Source organism: Nannobrachium achirus, assembly GCF_963921795.1.
Source record: "Nannobrachium achirus genome assembly, chromosome: 14".
Classification (NCBI taxonomy): domain Eukaryota; kingdom Metazoa; phylum Chordata; class Actinopteri; order Myctophiformes; family Myctophidae; genus Nannobrachium; species Nannobrachium achirus.
Window position 1 is genome coordinate 3,669,616 of NC_137821.1, and position 20,261 is coordinate 3,689,876.

Here is a 20,261-nt window from a genome sequence, read left to right on the forward strand (position 1 = left end):
AATAACCTTTTTATTTTGTATTGTGCAGCCAAGACGCACGCACAAACGCACGCACACACACACACACACACACACACACACACACAGCTTCGGCCCCGGTGTGTGTATTCCCCGGTAGCCTGAAAAAACCAACCCACAGTCAAGAACAACCGGGGATTGTCATATTTTTTTAACCCTAACCCTTTTTATATTTAATTATTATTACTGGAACCAGCGCGTGGAAGACCTCCAAAGACCCGACCCGACCCGACCCGCTCCGGCCCATATCCATCCATCCATCCATCCATCCATCCACCCCTCCATCCACCCCCACATGGCTGCAGTGACCACCAGCCCTCCGGCGGCGGCCCCGGGGACCGGCGGCCCCGGCCCGGCCCCGGAGACCAGCAGCCCTCCCCAGCCCCGCGTGTACTTCCAGACCCCCGGCGGGCCCGGCGGGCGGGAGGACGCCGGCGAGCCGCCGGTGCGCAAGCAGGGCCGGGTGACCGTCAAGTACGACCGCAAGGAGCTCCGCAAGAGGCTGAACCTGGAGGAGTGGATCATAGGGCAGCTCACACAGCTCTACGACTGCGAGGTACGAGAAATATCTGATCTATAAACTGTTGTGTAGCCTTGATGTATGGGTCATTATGGACGTTATAATGACTTGTAGCTTGTAGATCAGTTAGTGGATCATAGGGCAGCTCACACAGCTCTACGACTGCGAGGTATGAACAATATATCAAATATCTGATACAAGCGGTTGTGGGCTTGTGGTGCCTTGATGTATGGGTCATTATGGGCATTATAATGACTTGTAGCTTTGTAGATCAGTTATTTAGTGGATCATAGGGCAGCTCACACAGCTCTACTGCGAGGTACGACAAATATCCACATAATATGAAATATCTGCTCTATAAGTGGTTGTGTAGCCTTGATGTATGGCTCACAATGTACGTTATAATGACTTGTAGCTTGTAGATCAGTTCTTTTTCTTAGTTTTTTTTTAAGCTTTGGCTTCTTTATTAACCAGTTCTCCCCGGTCGCATAAGCGCTTTGCCATCAACCATGTGTTTTCCCATAGGCTGTTTATTGCGATGTTTTAATGTGTAGTGAAAATACAATGTATAATTTCGCCCCTTGACGACAAAACGTCGTTTTTTATGCAGATTAAAGCCTGCTCTCCGCGGTGGGCTGCCTCTCAGAAGCCCACCTTTTGTGTAAAATCCATTGTTTTGGTCCAGAAAACAAAACACCCATGTCCACCTGATCGGAGAACTGTATGATTCTACTCAACAACGCCCCCTACAGGTCCGGTCCAAATAGGGGAAAACTCCATTGACCAGGCGCAGTTGAGTACGCAAATAGAATGATTTTAAAACAAATTGTATCTTTTAACCTCCAAAAAGTGGATTTTACACAAACTTCGGGGCTCCAAGACTCTCCCCACCGTGGAGAACAGGCTCTCGTCCTCACAAAACCCTCCTTTGTTTCGGGTTAGCAGCGAAATTACAGTCTTTATTTCTGCAGTTTAGCCGTGGCACCGTGCGGTGCCTGGTGAAATAACACAGTCCCTGACACAGAGCAGAGAGCCTGGTGTTAACAACAATAAGCCCTGCCTTTCTCCCTCCTGGCCTGATCTGCTACCTAAGGCCAGTGGTGTGAAGTAACCGAGTACATTTACTTCAGTACTGTACTTAAAAGTACAATTTTAAGATATTTGTACTTGAGTAGGCTATTTCAAATTTCCAATACTTTTACTTACTACTCCACTACATCTCAGATCCAAATATTGTACTTTTACTCCACTACATTTATTTGAAAACGTTAGCTACTAGTCACTTTGCAGATATAAAAGATTATATTTCTAAAACATACATTAATGCACTTTAGCCCAATTCTATAGCCGATCTACAAGCTGATGCGACGCATTGTGAGCTTGTAGATCTGCTATTTTCAAACATTTTGTACTTTTTGTACATTTTGATGCCAATACTTTCGTACTTTTATTCAAGTACATTTTGAATTCAGAACGTATTTCTACATTGCGGTAAATGGTGCATTTATATAGCGCTTTCATCCAAAGCGCTGTACATAGATTGTGCATTACATTCACCCATTCACACACACATTCATACACTGATGTCAGAGGAAACATGCCTGGCACCAACCTGCTCATCAGGAGCAGTTAGGGGTTCAGAGTCTTACTCAAGGACTCTTCGACATTAACTCTGGGGGAGCCCGGATTCGAACTGGGAACCCTTTGTGCTCTAATAACGGTTTCTCTACCCCTGAGCTATGCCACCCCTGTATTGATACTTTTACTTAAGTAAAAACATCTGAGTACTCTTTCCACCACTGCCTAAGGCATACATGGGCAACTGGCGGCCCGGGGGCCACATGCGGCCCCCACCTTCATTTAATGCGGCCCACAGGTTAATACCGGAATACTGATATATTATTGATTTCAGCTGTTAGAATTCCAAACATGACCTGCTTTAATTCTGTCAGTCTATATTAGTAGCTTAATGACTAGTATAGTAGTATTAAAATGTATTTTTTTATGTCCAATGCATTTGTATTTAGGTTTATTAAGTTAACATGAGTATATAACTAATGAGTTTGAAATTAAATAAAAATGTTACATTTCAGGATTCCAATAAAGAAAATTACAAAAAATAATTTAGGATTCCAATTCAAAAGAAGTAAAAATAGCCGATCTACAAGCTCAAAATGCATCGCAGCGCGATGTGTTTTGAGCTTGTAGATCTGCTATTTTTGCTTCTTTTGTATAAGTTACTAGAATGACAAAGTTGGACATAGCATTATGCATTGTGGCCCTCTGGAGTGACGGTGGAAATATAGTGGCCCTCGCCATCATCAAAGTTGCCCATCCCTGGCCTAAGGCTATAGACTAGATGAACCTGATGGAATCGATAGACCAAGCTCTTTGCTCTGCTTAAGTAATTGTCTCTCTGCTGTATGATCAATGGCTTTATCAGTGTGAGCGCTTTGACTGACTGGCTGGCTGGCTGTCTGTCTGTCTGTCTGTCTGTCTGCCTGCCTGCCTGCCTGCCTGCCTGCCTGCCTGCCTGCCTGTCTGTCTGTCTGTCTGTCTGTCTGTCTGTCTGTCTGTCTGTCTAACTGACTATCTGGCTGTCTGTCTGTCTGTCTGTCTGTCTGTCTGTCTGTCTGTCTGTCTGTCTGTCTGTCTGTCTGTCTGTCTGTCTGGCTGGCTGGCTGGCTGGCTGGCTGGCTGGCTGACTGGCTGGCTGACTGACTGACTGACTGACTGACTGAATGGCTGGATGACTGGCTGGCTGGATGACTGGCTGGCTGGCTGGCTGGCTGGGTGAATGGCTGGCTGACTGACTGACTGAATGGCTGGCTGGCTGTCTGGCTGACTGGCTGGCTGGCTGACTGACTGACTGACTGACTGACTGACTGACTGACTGACTGACTGACTGGCTGACTGACTGGCTGGCTGGCTGACTGACTGACTGACTGACTGACTGGCTGGCTGGCTGGCTGACTGACTGACTGACTGACTGGCTGGCTGGCTGGCTGGCTGACTGACTGGCTGGCTGGCTGGCTGGCTGGCTGGCTGACTGGCTGGCTGGCTGGCTGGCTGGCTGGCTGGCTGGCTGACTGACTGACTGACTGACTGACTGACTGACTGACTGACTGACTGACTGGCTGGCTGACTGACTGACTGACTGACTGACTGACTGACTGACTGGCAGTCTGGCTGGGTTCAAAATAACTGTTGATGAAACAAGACATAACAGGCCTTTTGTTATATGCTTGAGGCATATCTATTCTGCATCTAGCATGAGGCAACATGTTTAACCAGCTCTGTGTGTGTGTGTGTGTGTGTGTGTGTGTGTGTGTGTGTGTGTGTGTGTGTGTGTGTGTGTGTGTGTGTGTGTGTGTGTGTGTGTGTGTGTGTGTGTGTGTGTGTGTGTGTGTGTGTGTGTGTGTGTGTGTGTGTGTGTGGGCGGGCGGGCGGGCGGGCGGGGTCGGTTGTCTGGCCCTGTTACAGATTTTGTCCAAAAATCATGCAGATCGGTACACAGTATCTCTGTAGCCATTAAACGAAACGGGTATTTCTTACATTGATGCTCCTACATTATCATGCAAGCACCAGTTAAAGTTACTTTCCATCCCTCATATGTGTGCACAGTGCACATCCCATAACCCACACACTGCACATCATTTCGGAGCTCATATCTTTGAACGGGTAAGGGCTAGTAGCATTGATTGATTGAGTGAGTGAGGTAGAGTTTCATGACAGTACAGTTCACTGATACAAGGTCGACTAAAAGGAGATCCTAGTAAGCTTTTCAGCTTATTTACACAGGAACCACTTTATGTATCTCATATAACATTGAAAGACAGACAGATAGAACACAGTAATTTATGTATTTCATACAGTATAACATTGAAAGACAGACGGATAGAACACAGTACTTTATGTATTTCGTATAACATTGAAAGACAGATGTATAGAACACAGTACTATGCATCGGATATCATCAATAAAAACAGTCATAAAGAAGAAAAAATAAGAGAGAAGAGAATAAATAAAATGTATTTACAGTGGAAAGGGAGAGTTGCATTACCTCTTGTTGGTGACCGTGCTTACTGTGTAAATCACTGGATTTAGAGTGTCTGCTAAATGTCTTTAATGTACACATAATAATAATAGTACTAATCATCATCATAACAGTGAGAATTGCAGCTATGTTTACAAAATGTGAAGTCTCTTTTCTCAGAGTCTCTTGTTGCCCAGTTGAACAGGGTTTTCACTTCAGGTTGGATAGACTAATGCAGTGGTTCTCAACCTGTGGGGGTCCCCAAATTATTTTGGGGGGTCCCCAGATGATTAGCTTAATGTGCAACATTGTTTTCTCACTCAACAGTAAACAAACCAACATAACGTTTTAAATGTATAGACTATAGAGGGTATCTGCACATTTCTAAAGAGACAATTTAAGGACTTTGTTTTTAATACCTCAGTCTAAAATGACAAATTAAACATTGACCAAATTGTCATGTAGAAAGAAATTGTGAAAATAGCAGATCTACATGTAGATCTGTTAAAATGTGATTATTTTGGGGGTCGCGGCCTGAAAAGGTTGAGAACCACTGGACTAATAGATAGACAGATACTTTTATTATCTTAAGGGCGGAAATCAGTCGCCCAGAGGTGGCACAAAGTTACAAAGAAGTACAACAAATAGTAATACTTAGAGTACAACTTATCAATGCAGTGCCAAACAAAAAAAACAAATAAAGTGTCCATAACAGTCATGCTAGTCAGTGCTACATGAGTATCTCACCGTTATGTCAAACACAAGTAAAGGTTATGTTTAGGCATAATGTCTGTGAGGTTAGGGTTAGGTTTTTAGCCATAGTTTTTGTGAAGTTAAATGCCAGGGTTTAGGAGCAACCTGAAAGAAAGAAAGAAAGAGGGAGTCCTGTGTACATAAAACTAGCCCTTACCCGTTCAAAGATCTGAGCTCCGAAATGATGTGCAGTGTGTGGGTTATGGGATGTGGACTGTGCATACAGTATATGAGGGATGGAAAGTAACTTTAACTGGTGTTTGCATGATAATATGTAGGCGCATCAATGTAAGAAATACCCGTTTCGTTTAATGGCTACATTAAACCCCCCCCCCCCCTCCCCCCACACCCCCCACACACCCCCCGCCCGCCCACCCGCCTGCACACACACACACACACACACACACACACACACACACACACACACACACACACACACACACACACACACACACACACACACACACACACACACACAGAGAGAGAGCTGGTTAAACATGTTGCCTCATGCTAGATGCAGAATAGATTAGCCTCAAGCTAGATGCAGAATAGATAGTAGATACACCATAAAAATGCTAATATACAGCATACGATTTGTGAAAGTGACAAACGGGCTTCACAGTTATGTTAGGTGTGTTCATATGCTAATTGTGATGCGATTTCAGATCAATTGCTCCAGCCACTGAGGAGAAACGCTGTTTCAGACAGACAGACAGACAGACAGACAGACACTCACTCAGACATTCGCAAAATTATAGTATAGATAGAAGCCTGAGCCACACCACACCAACCAAGCCCAGCATCAAAACGTGGACCGGATCCATTACTGAACACATGGCCAGTCTGTCATCAGTGTAGAAGCCAGAAATAGCCATGATCTGTTCTGCCCCTTCAAAGCCAGGGTGCAGTAACCAGGTTTTTGGGCACACCCAACTTACAGTATTTGTGTACCCCAAAGCCAGGGTGCAGTAACCAGGTCTTTGGGCACACCCAACTTACAGTATTTGTGTACCTCAAAGCCAGGTCAAATTAGCCGTTGTGATTTTGGGGGGGATAAACAATTAGCCTACCTCAAGAACACATGTATACAATCAGTGTAATAAGATCGCTTATTTGTTATCTGATTTGGCAGACCAGTTTGAACAATCTCTTTTTTTTCCCTAGGTCTAGAGTTTTTCCCCACTCTAGACCAGTGTTTCTCAACCTTTTTTCTGCATGGGCACACTTTTCATGTCCCAATAATCCATGGGCACACCAACATGATACAGGGGTGTAAATATCGTCACTGTCGGGAAGAAACCTTGTATCTCCAAGTTTCAAATTTGTACGTTTCTTCGACAAAGTAAAGCCCTGCTTCATCATACAAGGCTGTCGCACAACAGTAGCGAAAACAGCAGATCTACAAGCACACAACGCCTCGCACCGCGCTTATAGATCGGCTGTTTTCACTAGTTTAAATCATTTTTTAAAATGATAAATACAATATTGGCTTTCAAGCAGTTTCAAGGGGCACACTTGACCCTTCTCAGGGGCACACCAAAGGTCCCCAGGACCAGTGGTTGAGAAACACTGCTCTAGACGCTTTGTAGGGCGATATGAGTGGAAAAATCCGGATAGTCTGAGGACCCATACGTTCGAGTAAGGTTAGGGTTTACGGGTTAGGGTTAGCATTCACCAGCCTCGGCAGGTTAGCATTCACCAGTGTCGGACTAATGACACATCGAAACTACGCCACGCAACCAGTATGAATCTGGTCTTGTAAATCGCCCCACTCGCCACCAACTGTGGTACGACGGAGCATAATAGGCTAGGGCAGTGGTTTTCAACATTTTCAGGCCGCGACTCCCAAAATACTCATATTTTGAAGTAAGGACCCCCCCACCCTGCACAAGCACTTGGAATTGTAGGAGTTGGCATTACATTTAGTTTGATTCGATCTGTTCCATTGTGAAAATAGCCGATCTACATGCTCACAACGGAATGGAATTTGTCAATTATCACTTCAGTAAAACAGATCTGAGTTGCACTGTAATTGGAACCATATTTATTCAGCCTACTGTACTTGGAACCATCTTTTTCAGCGTACAGTATCACCACCTCTCTTCACCAACAAGCTTGTAGATCACAACTACAAGCTACAAAGCTCAACAACTACAAGCTACAAAGCTCACAACGCGCCACCCTTGTGACGCGTTGTGAGCTTGTAGATCGGCTATTTTTGGTGAAATGTATCCCCCCCAGAATAGCGATGCTGGAGTTTTAAGTGGTTAAACGCCATTGAAGGACTTTTCTGCGTGGATGTATGGGCTGTCAAGACCAGAAAGTAGTTTTCTGTGTGGATGTATGGGCTGTCAAGACCAGAAAGTATTTTTCTGTGTGGATGTATGGTCTGTCAAGACCAGAAAGTAGTTTTCTGTGTGGATGTATGGTCTGTCAAGACCAGAAAGTAGTTTTCTGTGTGGATGTATGGTCTGTCAAGACCAGAAAGTAGTTTTCTGTGTGGATGTATGGGCTGTCAAGACCAGAAAGTAGTTTTCTGTGTGGATGTATGGGCTGTCAAGACCAGAAAGTATTTTTCTGTGTGGATGTATGGTCTGTCAAGACCAGAAAGTAGTTTTCTGTGTGGATGTATGGTCTGTCAAGACCAGAAAGTAGTTTTCTGTGTGGATGTATGGGCTGTCAAGACCAGAAAGTAGTTTTCTGTGTGGATGTATGGGCTGTCAAGACCAGAAAGTATTTTTCTGTGTGGATGTATGGTCTGTCAAGACCAGAAAGTAGTTTTCTGTGTGGATGTATGGTCTGTCAAGACCAGAAAGTAGTTTTCTGTGTGGATGTATGGGCTGTCAAGACCAGAAAGTAGTTTTCTGTGTGGATGTATGGTCTGTCAAGACCAGAAAGTAGTTTTCTGTGTGGATGTATGGTCTGTCAAGACCAGAAAGTAGTTTTCTGTGTGGATGTATGGGCTGTCAAGACCAGAAAGTAGTTTTCTGTGTGGATGTATGGGCTGTCAAGACCAGAAAGTAGTTTTCTGTGTGGATGTATGGTCTGTCAAGACCAGAAAGTAGTTTTCTGTGTGGATGTATGGTCTGTCAAGACCAGAAAGTAGTTTTCTGTGTGGATGTATGGGCTGTCAAGAGTAAGACCAGAAAGTAGTTTTCTGTGTGGATGTATGGGCTGTCAAGACCAGAAAGTAGTTTTCTGTGTGGATGTATGGGCTGTCAAGACCAGAAAGTAGTTTTCTGTGTGGATGTATGGTCTGTCAAGACCAGAAAGTAGTTTTCTGTGTGGATGTATGGGCTGTCAAGGCCAGAAAGTAGTTTTCTGTGTGGATGTATGGGCTGTCAAGGTCAGAAAGTAGTTTTCTGTGTGGATGTATGGGCTGTCAAGACCAGAAAGTATTTTTTTGCCACTCAGGATGATAATGATGTCACGCGCATACCCTCTATAATGGAAACTGGTTCTCTCTGTATCTGTATGATAGGTGGGGAAGATTAGACATAATTGACATAAAAGTAAAGAACAGTAAATTAATGAATTAACAGGTGTGAACCTGAGAAGAAAATGTTTTGATAATAGGCTACCTTAGGCCTAGACCAGGGGTGGGAAACCTTGATGATGGAGAGGGCCACTGTATGTCCACACTCTGTCCAGAGGGACACATTGCATATCGTCACTGTCTGGCCAAAACCTCTTAACTCCATTTTTGAGGTTTTTGATTTTTTGGCATAAATCAGGGTTGCATTTAGTGAAGGTGGGGGCCGCATGTGGCCCGCGGGCCGCCAGTTGCCCATGTGTGTCCTAGACGGTGAGGGCTGTAACAGTCACGGCCTCAGTGAGTTGTTAAGCCGTCGGTCGGTCGGGTCTTTTGAGCTCCAACAACTTGACCCACATTTCTATTTATTCCTCCTGTGAGGAAAGTAACCACACAGTCTTAGCGGGGTTGGTTGGACTGTGGAAAGTATCTTAAGTACGTTTACTCAAGAGCAGCAGTAGCCTACTTAACCCATTTAGAACGGGTACACATTATTGTACATCATTATTTTATGCTTTAACTATTGAAAAATAGCAGATCTACAAGCTCACAGCGCGGCTCTCAAATTAGAATTTTGACCCGATTCTATAAGTGTCTTTTGAATCCTTCAAAGGTTTTTTGAAAAACCCTATGTTTCTGTGTCAGCAATCTGGCCAGCCATCGTCAAAGAAAAGGTCCTTTTCACTTCAACTGGAGCTCAGTTAGTCTGTTCTTGAGAGACTACTATGTCAGTGGTTCTCAAAGTACCTTTTCATATGAAGGACCCCCAAAATGATATGTATTTGGCCACGGACCCCCATCTCAAAATATCTAGTTCCAGGGACCACCCAGAAGCAAAATTTGAGTTACAAACGTTCGCATATACATATATTCAAAGATTTGCACACATTTTCACGACTTTTTCAAAAATAGTAGATCTACAAGCTCGCAGCGCGGCTGTGAGCTTGTATATCTGCTATTGTTCACTGGTTAAAGCATTAAATAATTCTAGGACTAAATGAGACCTGAGGCCTATTCTGCAACACATGCCTTCTGAATCGGTAGTTCTCTTTCAAGATTTGAACATTCTGAATGTTCAAAGATGGCAGATGTACAAGCACAGAGCTTGAGCTTGTAGCGCTAGTTGTACTTTGTACTCCAGCGCAATCATTTGACCGCTTTTTAGTCGTTATAGTGACTTTGCAGATTGAGATCATTATTACAAGAACATACATTAACTAGCCTAATCAAGCCTACATTTTGTCTATTCAAAAATAGCCGATCTACACGTTTGGCACCTCTTACACTGCTACTTTGGTACTTTAAGTAGGCCTGTTATATTTTGATGACAATACTTAGTTTTCTTTTTTGTTCTTCTTTTTTTTTTACTTTTACTTGTGTCAAATGTTGAATATGCCTTTCACTTGTAACAGTATTTCTTTATACAGTGGTATTGCTACTTGCTATACAACTACTCAGAGTATTTCTCTGTAACTTTGTAAATAACCTTATACTGCTGTGCTGCCTCTGGGCGACGGATTTTTCCACTTGGGATAATAAAAGTATCCATCCATCCATCCATCAATCAAACAAACACGCCCATGATGGCCATGCAAATATCCCTGCTCTGTGCTCACACCACCTGTACCGGCAGCAGCAGTGATACATCCAGTCCACTCACACAGAGCTGCCTGTAAGCTGTAAGCTGAGCCTGCCTGCATGCCTGCCTGCTCGGCCCTGTGTTTCCACACGCCCGTGGAAACCCCATCCCTTCACTGATTTGAAAGCCAACACCCCAAGGTGGAACAAAACAACTACTCACTTTTCTTTTTACTTCAAGTAAAATTACCAGTAAGACGCCCTAAGGGGGAAAAACAGGACGGAATGCGCACGGGACGGAATTCATTTGCAAGTGTGATTCGAGTTGCTGGTTGGTTGTTTAAGTTGGACAAAAATGTGGACACAAATATTTCCCCAAATATGGATATGACTGACGTCTGACATCATAGATAGTCTTATGCTATAGACCACATGAGACTCACACAATATGTCCATATATTATGGGCATTCCAAGCTATGGGCTTAATGCTGATGACATCAGTGATCTCCATATATGGGCAGTTCAGCTATAGACATTGAGGCATTTGTAGCCTAAATGAATTCTGTCTTGGCCATAATATGGAGCGTCCATAACATATATGGGCATTGCCAAATATGGGTCAACAATGTGACGTCACAACAGGTCAGCTATAGACATTGAGGCGTTACCGACCTACTCACTCAGTGACGGACAGGATCTGCCGGGTTTCATAGTAAATGCTTCCTACGGTCACAATCAATACTGCGATGTAGAAATACTCTGATGGGGCACGGTCGCACCGGAAAATAATATTCAACTTACCCATGAGGGTGGATTTCAGTGGGTAAATGGTAAATGGTAAATGGTGCATTTATATAGCGCTTTTAATCCAAAGCGCTTTACATAGATTGTGCATTACATTCACCCATTCACACACACATTCATACACCGGTGGCGGAGGAAGCAATGCAAGGCACCAACCTACTCACCGGAGGCAATTAGGGGTTCAGAGTCTTGCCCAAGGACCCTTCGACATTAACTCAGGGGGAGCCCGGATTCGAACTGGGAACCCTTCGGGAACCCTTCGTGCTCTAATACCAGTTTCTCTACCCCTGAGCTATGCCGCCGTGGGAATTCAGTGGGACTGCCTGTATGCAACCCTGCCATGCGTATGTGCGCGTGCACGAATGTTAGAAAATGGGCACGCACGGTAACGTGCGCATTGCTTTGAGGGTCCCGGTTTTAGGCAACAGGGGTTCGTGTCCCGGTTTGAGTGGCTGAAAATATGGTCACCCTAGTTCATGAACCGACGTGGGTCTGTTTTGCCAAGTCCAATGTGTAATATCAGCGTGGTGTACTCGTTCAGAGATGCTCAAACCTTTTTCCATTTAAGTCCCCCTCCCAGTCTGACATGCATGAGAATGCCTGTAACTCTGAGAGTGTAACATATTTACGGGTCCACTTGGTTCCATTTGTACAATAGAAAAATATTGGAGGAACAGAAACAATCAACCAAACATCAGCAATGATGTTTCCTACTCAGACCTAGACTTCTCAAATTCTGCCCCAACCCGACAGTGCCTAAGCCGACCCAACGTTTTCTGGCCGGGTAGGGCCTAAAATGTATGTAAATTACTATGAATTGAGTTAGGGCTCAGTTGGGGCTCAGTTAGGGCTCAGTTAGGGCCCAGTTAGAGCCAGGCCTTCATTTTCAGGCCTGTTGAGAACTTGGTACTCAGACCTCTTGTCCTTCATGTTGAGGTGTGTTAAAGCAGAAATAAGCAGTTTTCTGCTGACATAAGCAGGAATCATGCAGTTGCTTATTTATATTTTCTATTTTTATTTTATTATATTCAGGCGGCTAACAATGCTCCCAACACTTCTAGGAGCCGCAGTCTACCTCCCAAACTATAATTTTATCTGTAAGAAGCTCTGTCATTAGCAGCTCATTGGTGCATGAACCAGCCGACCGGGGCTAAACGGATTGACAGAAAGGTCAACCAATCTGAACAAGAACAAGAGGTGGTCCTGATTGGTCTGTTATTTTGGATGGGCACCCAGTTTAATCGACCAATGACAGAACTTCTCACAGATAAAAATAATAGTTGTGGAGGCAGATTGTAGCCCCAGGAAGTGTCACACACACAACATTTCTTTAGCATTGTTAGCCGCCTGAATAAAATAAAATATATATTTTTTTTTAAATAAGCAATTGCATGATTCCTGCTTATGTCAGCAGAAAACTGCTTATTTCTGCTTTAAAACCATGTGGTTTTACACTTAACACCTCGACACAGAGATGGATTGGCATCCTGTTCTGTCGGACTTAACAACGGCGCACTGAGCACATGGGCCTTGCACACAAAGAACGGTCCAAACGCACCCTAACCCACAGCAGCAGAACAGAGCTGTGTTCAGACTCAGAGCAGATGATACTGCAACGCCTGCTTGCCCCCACCCTGGGGGGGGGGGGGGGGGGGGGTGTAGTGCTAGGTAAGGGAGGGGGGATGTGTGTGTTTGCTGACAAAGACACAGAACATGGTTTCCTGTCTTTGTTCACCTGTCTGTCTGTCTGTCTGTGTGTCTGTGTGTGTGTGTGTGTGTGTGTGTGTGTGTGTGTGTGTGTGTGTGTGTGTGTGTGTGTGTGTGTGTGTGTGTGTGTGTGTGTGTGTGTGTGTGTGTGTGTGTGTGTGTGTGTGTGTGTGTGTGTGTGTGTGTGTGTGTGTGTGTGTGTGTGTGTGTGTGTGTGTGTTCAGAGTCAGACTGTGGGTGGTTTCAGTGTAACAGTGTTAACGTTAATCAGGTCTGTTTTACTAATCATAGTGATGCATTACAAACATTATCAGATTATTCTGCAGCACCCCTGGACTGCCGTCGCAGCACCCCAGGGTGCCCCGTCACCCACTTTGAAAAGCCCTGCTGTAGACCACATGTTCCTGCCATGCAAAGCGTGTAGCTCGGCTCTTTGCATGTGCTTTGAATGTCATCAACTGCCAGCGGTGCAAAGAAGCTCTCATTCAGTATCAATTCTACAGCCACGATGCATCATTTACATTTAGCTTTTAATCCTAGTCTTTTTGAATACGATTCCATTTAGCTAGTTTTAGTCAGTCTTTTGTTGTATGATTTATTCCGTGCGTCCGTCCGTCCGTGCGTGCGTCCGTGCGTCTGCCCATCCGTGCGTCCGTGTCCATCCGTGTGTGCGTCATCGCAGTTTGTTACGACCTAATCTCAGGCGCCGTTGGCCCGGTCGCTGCCAAAATGAGCACACACACTCCCTGGATGCCATTTCAGAACCTCTGCCCCACATTTTTCAAATGGCCCTCTTCTAGCGCCACCATGAGGCCGATGTTTGCAAAACACATTTCTGTACACAACTCTTAGAGATTTTGTCCAAAAATCCTACAAATCAGTAGGCATGACTCTACAGTCATGTGATCGACACGGATCTTTCTGATTTTCCATATTCTATCCTGATTGCCTACAATTGGCTTCCAAAGTTTGCAGGATTGCTCCGTTTTGAACAAAATGCCACAAATCATTGCAATCTTAGTGAGATTGGGAGTGCACGTTCCCACTAGGCCGAGGAAGAAATGCCACTTCAAATTTCTCAAATCAGCCTCATGGTGGCGCTATAACAGGGCAATTTGTGTTTTCACCTTTAACTCCACCGATAAGTGCAAAACGTTGTATGTGCACTGATGGGTTTTGGTTTATTCCCATATTTGTAATTCCTTCAGAATGTTATCCTTTCACAAGAAGACTCAGCTTCTCTCCACAGAATAAAATCACAGTTAGAGTCTCACACAATAAAAGGAGCCCACACAGTGTACAAGTCCGTTTTTCAAAGTACTGTACAGCAAGTACAGTAGAGCAAAATCACCCATCGTAGCTCTCTGAGTCCAAAGCATAATGATTTACAGATATATGGAGTTACAGAATACATTAGTCACATTCTGATTGGACAATTAAGCATAACAGTGGGCATCAGATGTTTTCGTGTTGTTGGCCCCAGTAGCAAGGCCAGATATCATGGCTTGGTAATATCATTTTGTTATCCTGGATCCTGGGCATTGTGACCTGATTGGCATCTCTCAGCGTCATTCTCCTGCAGGCGTTAGTTAGTTGTTCAAAACATCATGACATTGACACTGAAAATGATATCTATACCGTGTTAAACATTTTAATCTTATCATGCACTCTCTAGAGGCTAAGGATAAACCTTTGCCCTGCATTTTTCATATTTGCCTTTTATAGCGCCACCAGGAGGACAACTTATGTAAAACAAATTCTTTCCTATCACTCCATCACATTTTCTCCAACAATCATGCAAATCAGTTCACACTATCTCTATAGTCATGTGATCAAGTCCAATCCGTCTGATATTTCATATTCCATCCTAATTGGCTAATATTGTCTTCCAAAGTTTGCAGGATTGCTCAGTTTTTGAACAAAATGCCTCAAATCATCAATGCAGCTTGCGATTGCCGTGAAATTTGCCACACATATTCCCACTATGTCAAGGAACAAATGCTACCCTTTTCACATTGGCCTGTTATAGCACCACCAGCAGGTAGACTTTAGCAAAATACATTTTTGGAACACAATGCCTCAGATTATGCATGCAGCGTCCGATTGCCATGAAAGGTCTTAAGATTGGCAAAGAACACATGCCACGCTTTTTACATTGGCCTGTTACAACACCACCAGGACGCCTGGCCTGGTGGAGACCTGTGCTCGGAAGAGCACTGCTTCTAGTTTGTGTTCGTTTCAGTCTAAAACAGGGGTGGGCAACTTTGATGATGGCGAGGGCCACTATATTTCCACCTTCACTCCAGAGGGCCACATTACATATTGCTAAGTCCTACTTTGTCATTCTAGTATCTCATACAAAAGAAGCAAAAATAGCAGATCTACAAGCTCAAAACGCATCGCAGTGCGATGCGCTTTGAGCTTGTAGATCTGCTATTTTTGCTTCTTTTGAATTGGAATCCTGAATTTTCTTTTGTTATTTTTGAATTGGAATCTTGAAATGTAACATTTTGATTTAATTTCAAATGCATTTAGTTATATACTCATGTTAACTTTGTGAACTTAAATACAAATACATTGGACATAATAAATACATTTTAATACTACTATACTAGTCATTAAGCTACTAATATAGACTGACGGAATTAAAGCAGGTCATGTTATGAATTGTAACAGCTGAAGTCAATAGTATTCCGGTATTAACCCGTGGGCCGCATTAAGTGAAGGTGGGGGCCGCATGTGGCCCCCGGGCCGCCTGTTGCCCATGTATGATCTAAAACATCATGAGGGTTAAATCTACAGGTTGTTGCTCATGTATGATCTAAAACATCATGGGGGTTAAATCTACAGGTTGTTGCTCATGTATGGTCTAAAACATCATGAGGGTTAAAGCTACAGGTTGTTGCTCATGTATGGTCTAAAACATCATGAGGGTTAAATCTACAGGTTGTTGCTCATGTATGGTCTAAAACATCATGGGGGTTAAAGCTACAGGTTGTTGCTCATGTATGGTCTAAAACATCATGAGGGTTAAAGCTACAGGTTGTTGCTCATGTATGATCTAAAACATCATGAGGGTTAAATCTACAGGTTGTTGCTCATGTATGATCTAAAACATCATGGGGGTTAAAGCTACAGGTTGTTGCTCATGTATGATCTAAAACATCATGAGGGTTAAAGCTACAGGTTGTTGCTCAGGCCTTTTGTTCACGCCTGGTTTCTGAGGAAGTTTGCGGTCGCACTGTAGGAACTGGACTGGTTTTAATTGCACACGTGGTGGTGTGTGTGTGTGTGTGTGTGTGTGTGTGTGTGTGTGTGTCTCTCTCTCACACACATGTGATTGTCAGTCACAGCAGTCACAGTTCTTCAGTGTGTGTGTGTGTGTGTGTGTGTGTGTGTCTCTCTCTCACACACATGTGATTGTCAGTCACAGCAGTCACAGTTCTTCAGTGTGTGTGTGTGTGTGTGTGTGTGTTGGGGGGGGGGGGGGTCAGGCAGTTGGAATGGACGCATTGTGAGTGAGCTTGTAGATCAGATATGCAGTCAGAGGTTATGGATATCAGGGGTCTTGGTAACGCCTCTCTCTCTCTCTCTCTCTCTCTCTCTCTCTCTCTCTCTCTCTGTGTGTGCATGTGCGTGTGCGCGCGTGTCAAAGTGTAGTAGGGGGCGACTACAAAGACTGCTTGTCACACAGTAGCAATGAAAGAGTCCTGTGTGTGTGTGTGTGTGTGTGTGTGCAAACACACATGTCTGCCCCCACACACACATACAGTACACACACACACACACACACACACACACACACACACACACACACACACACACACAGTGTGTAATAGGATACATGTGGTTTCACAGCAAACTCCCCCTCAGTTCCGCTCCTAAAGGGGGGAGGGGGGGGGGTTAGTCAGCATTGTGTGTGTGTGTGTGTGTGTGTGTGTGTGTGTGTGTGTGTGTGTGTGTGTGTGTGTGTGTGTGTGTGTGTGTGTGTGTGTGTGTGTGTGTGTGTGTGTGTGTGTGTGTGTGTGTGTGTGTGTGTGTGTGTGTGTGTGTGTGTGTGTGAATCAAGGAACCAATGCACAACGTGTTGAGTTTGTGTGCGTTTTTCATTAAACAGAGTGAGTCAGCGTGATAGAGTGAGGTTGGCATACACAGTAGAGAGAGAGAGAGAGAGAGAGAGAGAGAATCAGCTTGATAGAGTGAGGTTGACATACAGTAGAGAGAGAGAGAGAGAGAGAGAGAGAGAGAGAATCAGCTTGATAGAGTGAGGTTGGCATACAGTGAAGAGAGAGAGAGTGAGTCAGCGTGATAGAGTGAGGTTGACATACAGTGGAGAGAGAGAGAGAGCGAATCAGCGTGATAGAGTGTTGGCAGGTGTCTTAAGATTCATGTTTTATTATCCTTATACGAAGAATAAAATAATTATGATAACTCATAATCATTAATCCTTCAATCCTAAACCTTTGGTACAGCAGAGTTGGCCCTGAAACATGACGGTTGTCTCTGGACCTGCTTTGACCTGGTTTGGGGCGGATGAGCCAATTTGCCGCTTAACGTCTATAGGCCTACACAAACATTCAGATATCAAAAATAAAGTGCTTAATCAAGGCTCACACATGTCTAAATATGGTACATCCACCTAGAACTATCCGTATCCTCCGTATTCTTTAATAAGAAGCATTTTAATCACATCGTCTTCTGTTTTTTTCCTGGTTTTCATGGAAAAACTGAAAACGATCGGTTTAAAATGCCTCTTTTTTTATATATAATTTTTATCCCACAATTTTGTAACCCCTTTTTTCACCCAGTGCCAATTCACCCTTTGTCAGCCTTCTGATTGGTCCCTGACTGACCAACCAGCAGGCTCTTTATGCCTTGTCCTGCCTTTTTTATGTTGAATTTGCTAAAACATCATTTTTTGAGAAATAAAAACATTTAAAAACATGCCCAGTCACTATACTGCACCTCTTTACTGAAACCAAGTTTAAAATGAGAATTGAACACACAAAATAACAATAAGAAGCAACTGAATTTCAACGGTAGTGGATGGAGAGAAAGGACTGTTGCGGGACAATGGGCGGGACTTGACAAAGGGTGAATTGCCTATGTAATCCTGGGCTCTGCTCTCCCTCTGCTGCGCCTGGGGAGACAACGGACTGACCTCATGCTTCCTTCAATGCATGAGGAGTCCAAGTTGTTTCTTTTCACCTGACAGTGGAGATTTCCCTGGTTTGGACGTAGCATGTGGAAGGAACACGTTATTCCAACCAGTTCCTTCCCCCTCCATCAGGCGCCCCGGCTGGCCAGGGGGGAGGCATTATTGAGACCAGGATTACATGCATGTTTTTGTGAGGGTATCAACCCTAGGAGACACGGGGAGAACATGCAAACTCCACACAGAAAGGCCCTATCGCCGACCCCACCTAGGGTGTGGGCGCTGATGATGCGGAGGGAGGAACACGCCGCCAGCGCCAGCGTCCCTCGGCGGGAATCGAACCCAGGACCTTCTAGCTGTGAGGCGAAGCGCTAACCACTGCGCCACCGTGCCCCCTAGAATGCCTATTCTTAAAGAATACAGATGACACGGGTAGAGATGCTCCGATTGCCGATACCGATCACCGATCAACTGGAATCAGATACCGATATTCACGATCGATCGTCAAATCCATAGATTCTTCTATTTATTGTGTTACTGTAGCAGCATTTACATATTTAATGATTCTTCTTACAAAACATTGACATTGTATATTAAGTATAAACATTAGGAGATTGCAGGCTGAGGTCTTTTGGCGTCCAATTCAACTTGTAGGAGTTGAAGCTGAGGTTACATTCAGTCCCACAGATAAATACTGTGAAAACACCTGATCTAGCTTGTAGATCGGCAATGCCGATAGAGGCATTATCTGCCGATCGCGATCACTCACCGATCAATCGGCCCATCTCTAGACACGGGTCATTCTAGTTGGACGTACCGAGGTCAATCCTCGGCGATCCACGACCGTCGTGAGATACGACGTCATGATTCAGGGCAACAGCAAAGCATACAAGTTTATTAAAGTTGCGTTGCACTTTAAAACTTTAAAGACTCGTTGAAAACACCCGTCTCAGCTTCTGGTGCAGCTGATATCGTCATTTTAGATTTTCCCGCTCACTGATGTACAAGGCAAGCTGCCAGCCTGTGCATCTCCTGTTATTCAACTCTTTTTGAAAACTCTTGAAAGCAAACTAAAGATTTGTTTTCTTTTTCTTCTCCTTTTTTTGAAGCATTTGCTGAATCTATCTGGTCTTAATATAATGGGTTATAGTAGGGGTGGGCGATATGGAAAAATACAATATCACGATATTTTCCCAAGCTGTATCACGATACACGATTTTATCACGATTCTTTTTCACGTTGGTTTTTATGGTTATTTTTGAACTTGACAAAAACTAGACTCTCTGGGTTCCTTTTGGGAGGTCTAAATTGAACTTTACAAGTATGTAACTCTGACAGTGTACAAATGACCCTTACGGGTCCATTTGGTTTCATTTGAATACTGTCAGAGTTAAGTGGAGACCTTGACATTTTAAAGTTCTGCAATGAATCTCTGTTTTACAAGGCTCCCTCAATTGTATCACGATATATACGATATCTCTGAAAAGGCATATCGTGGAGACATTGGGCCCTATTATGATCCAGGTCTTATGCCTTAACTTCTTTACCTTTTTTCACTATTTTGAAAAACATTTTTAAATACTTCAAATGCTGATCTACATCTGCACGTTGTGAACTTGCAGATCAGCTATTTGAAATATTTAAAAAACAAAAACAAAATAGTAAAAAAAGGCAAAGAAGTTAAGGCATAAGACCTGGATCATAATAGGGCCCTTCGTATCGTCTCAATGATAATTATCACCATATCGCCCACCCCTAGGTTATAGTGAAATATCCCTTTAACTGCATGGTTGAATGCATAAGAGCATCAACAACGTTAGCTGGTGTTGTGAGCACACATCTGTCCTGGCCTGCACAGACTGTACACATTCATAACGCTGATAATATGATATGATAATATGATTCATAAAGCTGATAATATGATATGATAATATGATTCATAACGCTGATATGATATTATAATATGATTCATAAAGCTGATATGATATGATAATATGATTCATAAAGCTGATATGATATTACAAAATGATTCATAAAGCTGATATGATATGATATGATAATATGATGTGAGCTGAACTGAGCAGCATGTAATCAGAGAGCGCAGCTGTTGCTCAACAACGCAGGTGATTTAAAACCCATTCAGAACGGGTACACATT

At 43.8% G+C, this 20,261-nt stretch overlaps 2 protein-coding genes across 2 annotated transcripts in view; both read left to right on the forward strand.

The window, feature by feature from the left end:
• The window catches only part of tmem179ba (transmembrane protein 179Ba), a 124,042-nt gene that overhangs the window by 81,872 nt on the left and 21,909 nt on the right, over positions 1–20,261 (forward strand). The gene's annotated exons all lie outside the window — the stretch shown is intronic.
• The window catches only part of ppp1r14bb (protein phosphatase 1, regulatory (inhibitor) subunit 14Bb), a gene marked incomplete at both ends in the record, with an annotated part of 56,597 nt that continues 36,649 nt past the window's right edge, over positions 314–20,261 (forward strand). The window contains one exon of the mRNA XM_080742304.1: positions 314–574. Within this exon, the coding sequence (XP_080598430.1) occupies positions 314–574 (261 nt within the window). The remainder of the gene's footprint in view (positions 575–20,261) is intronic.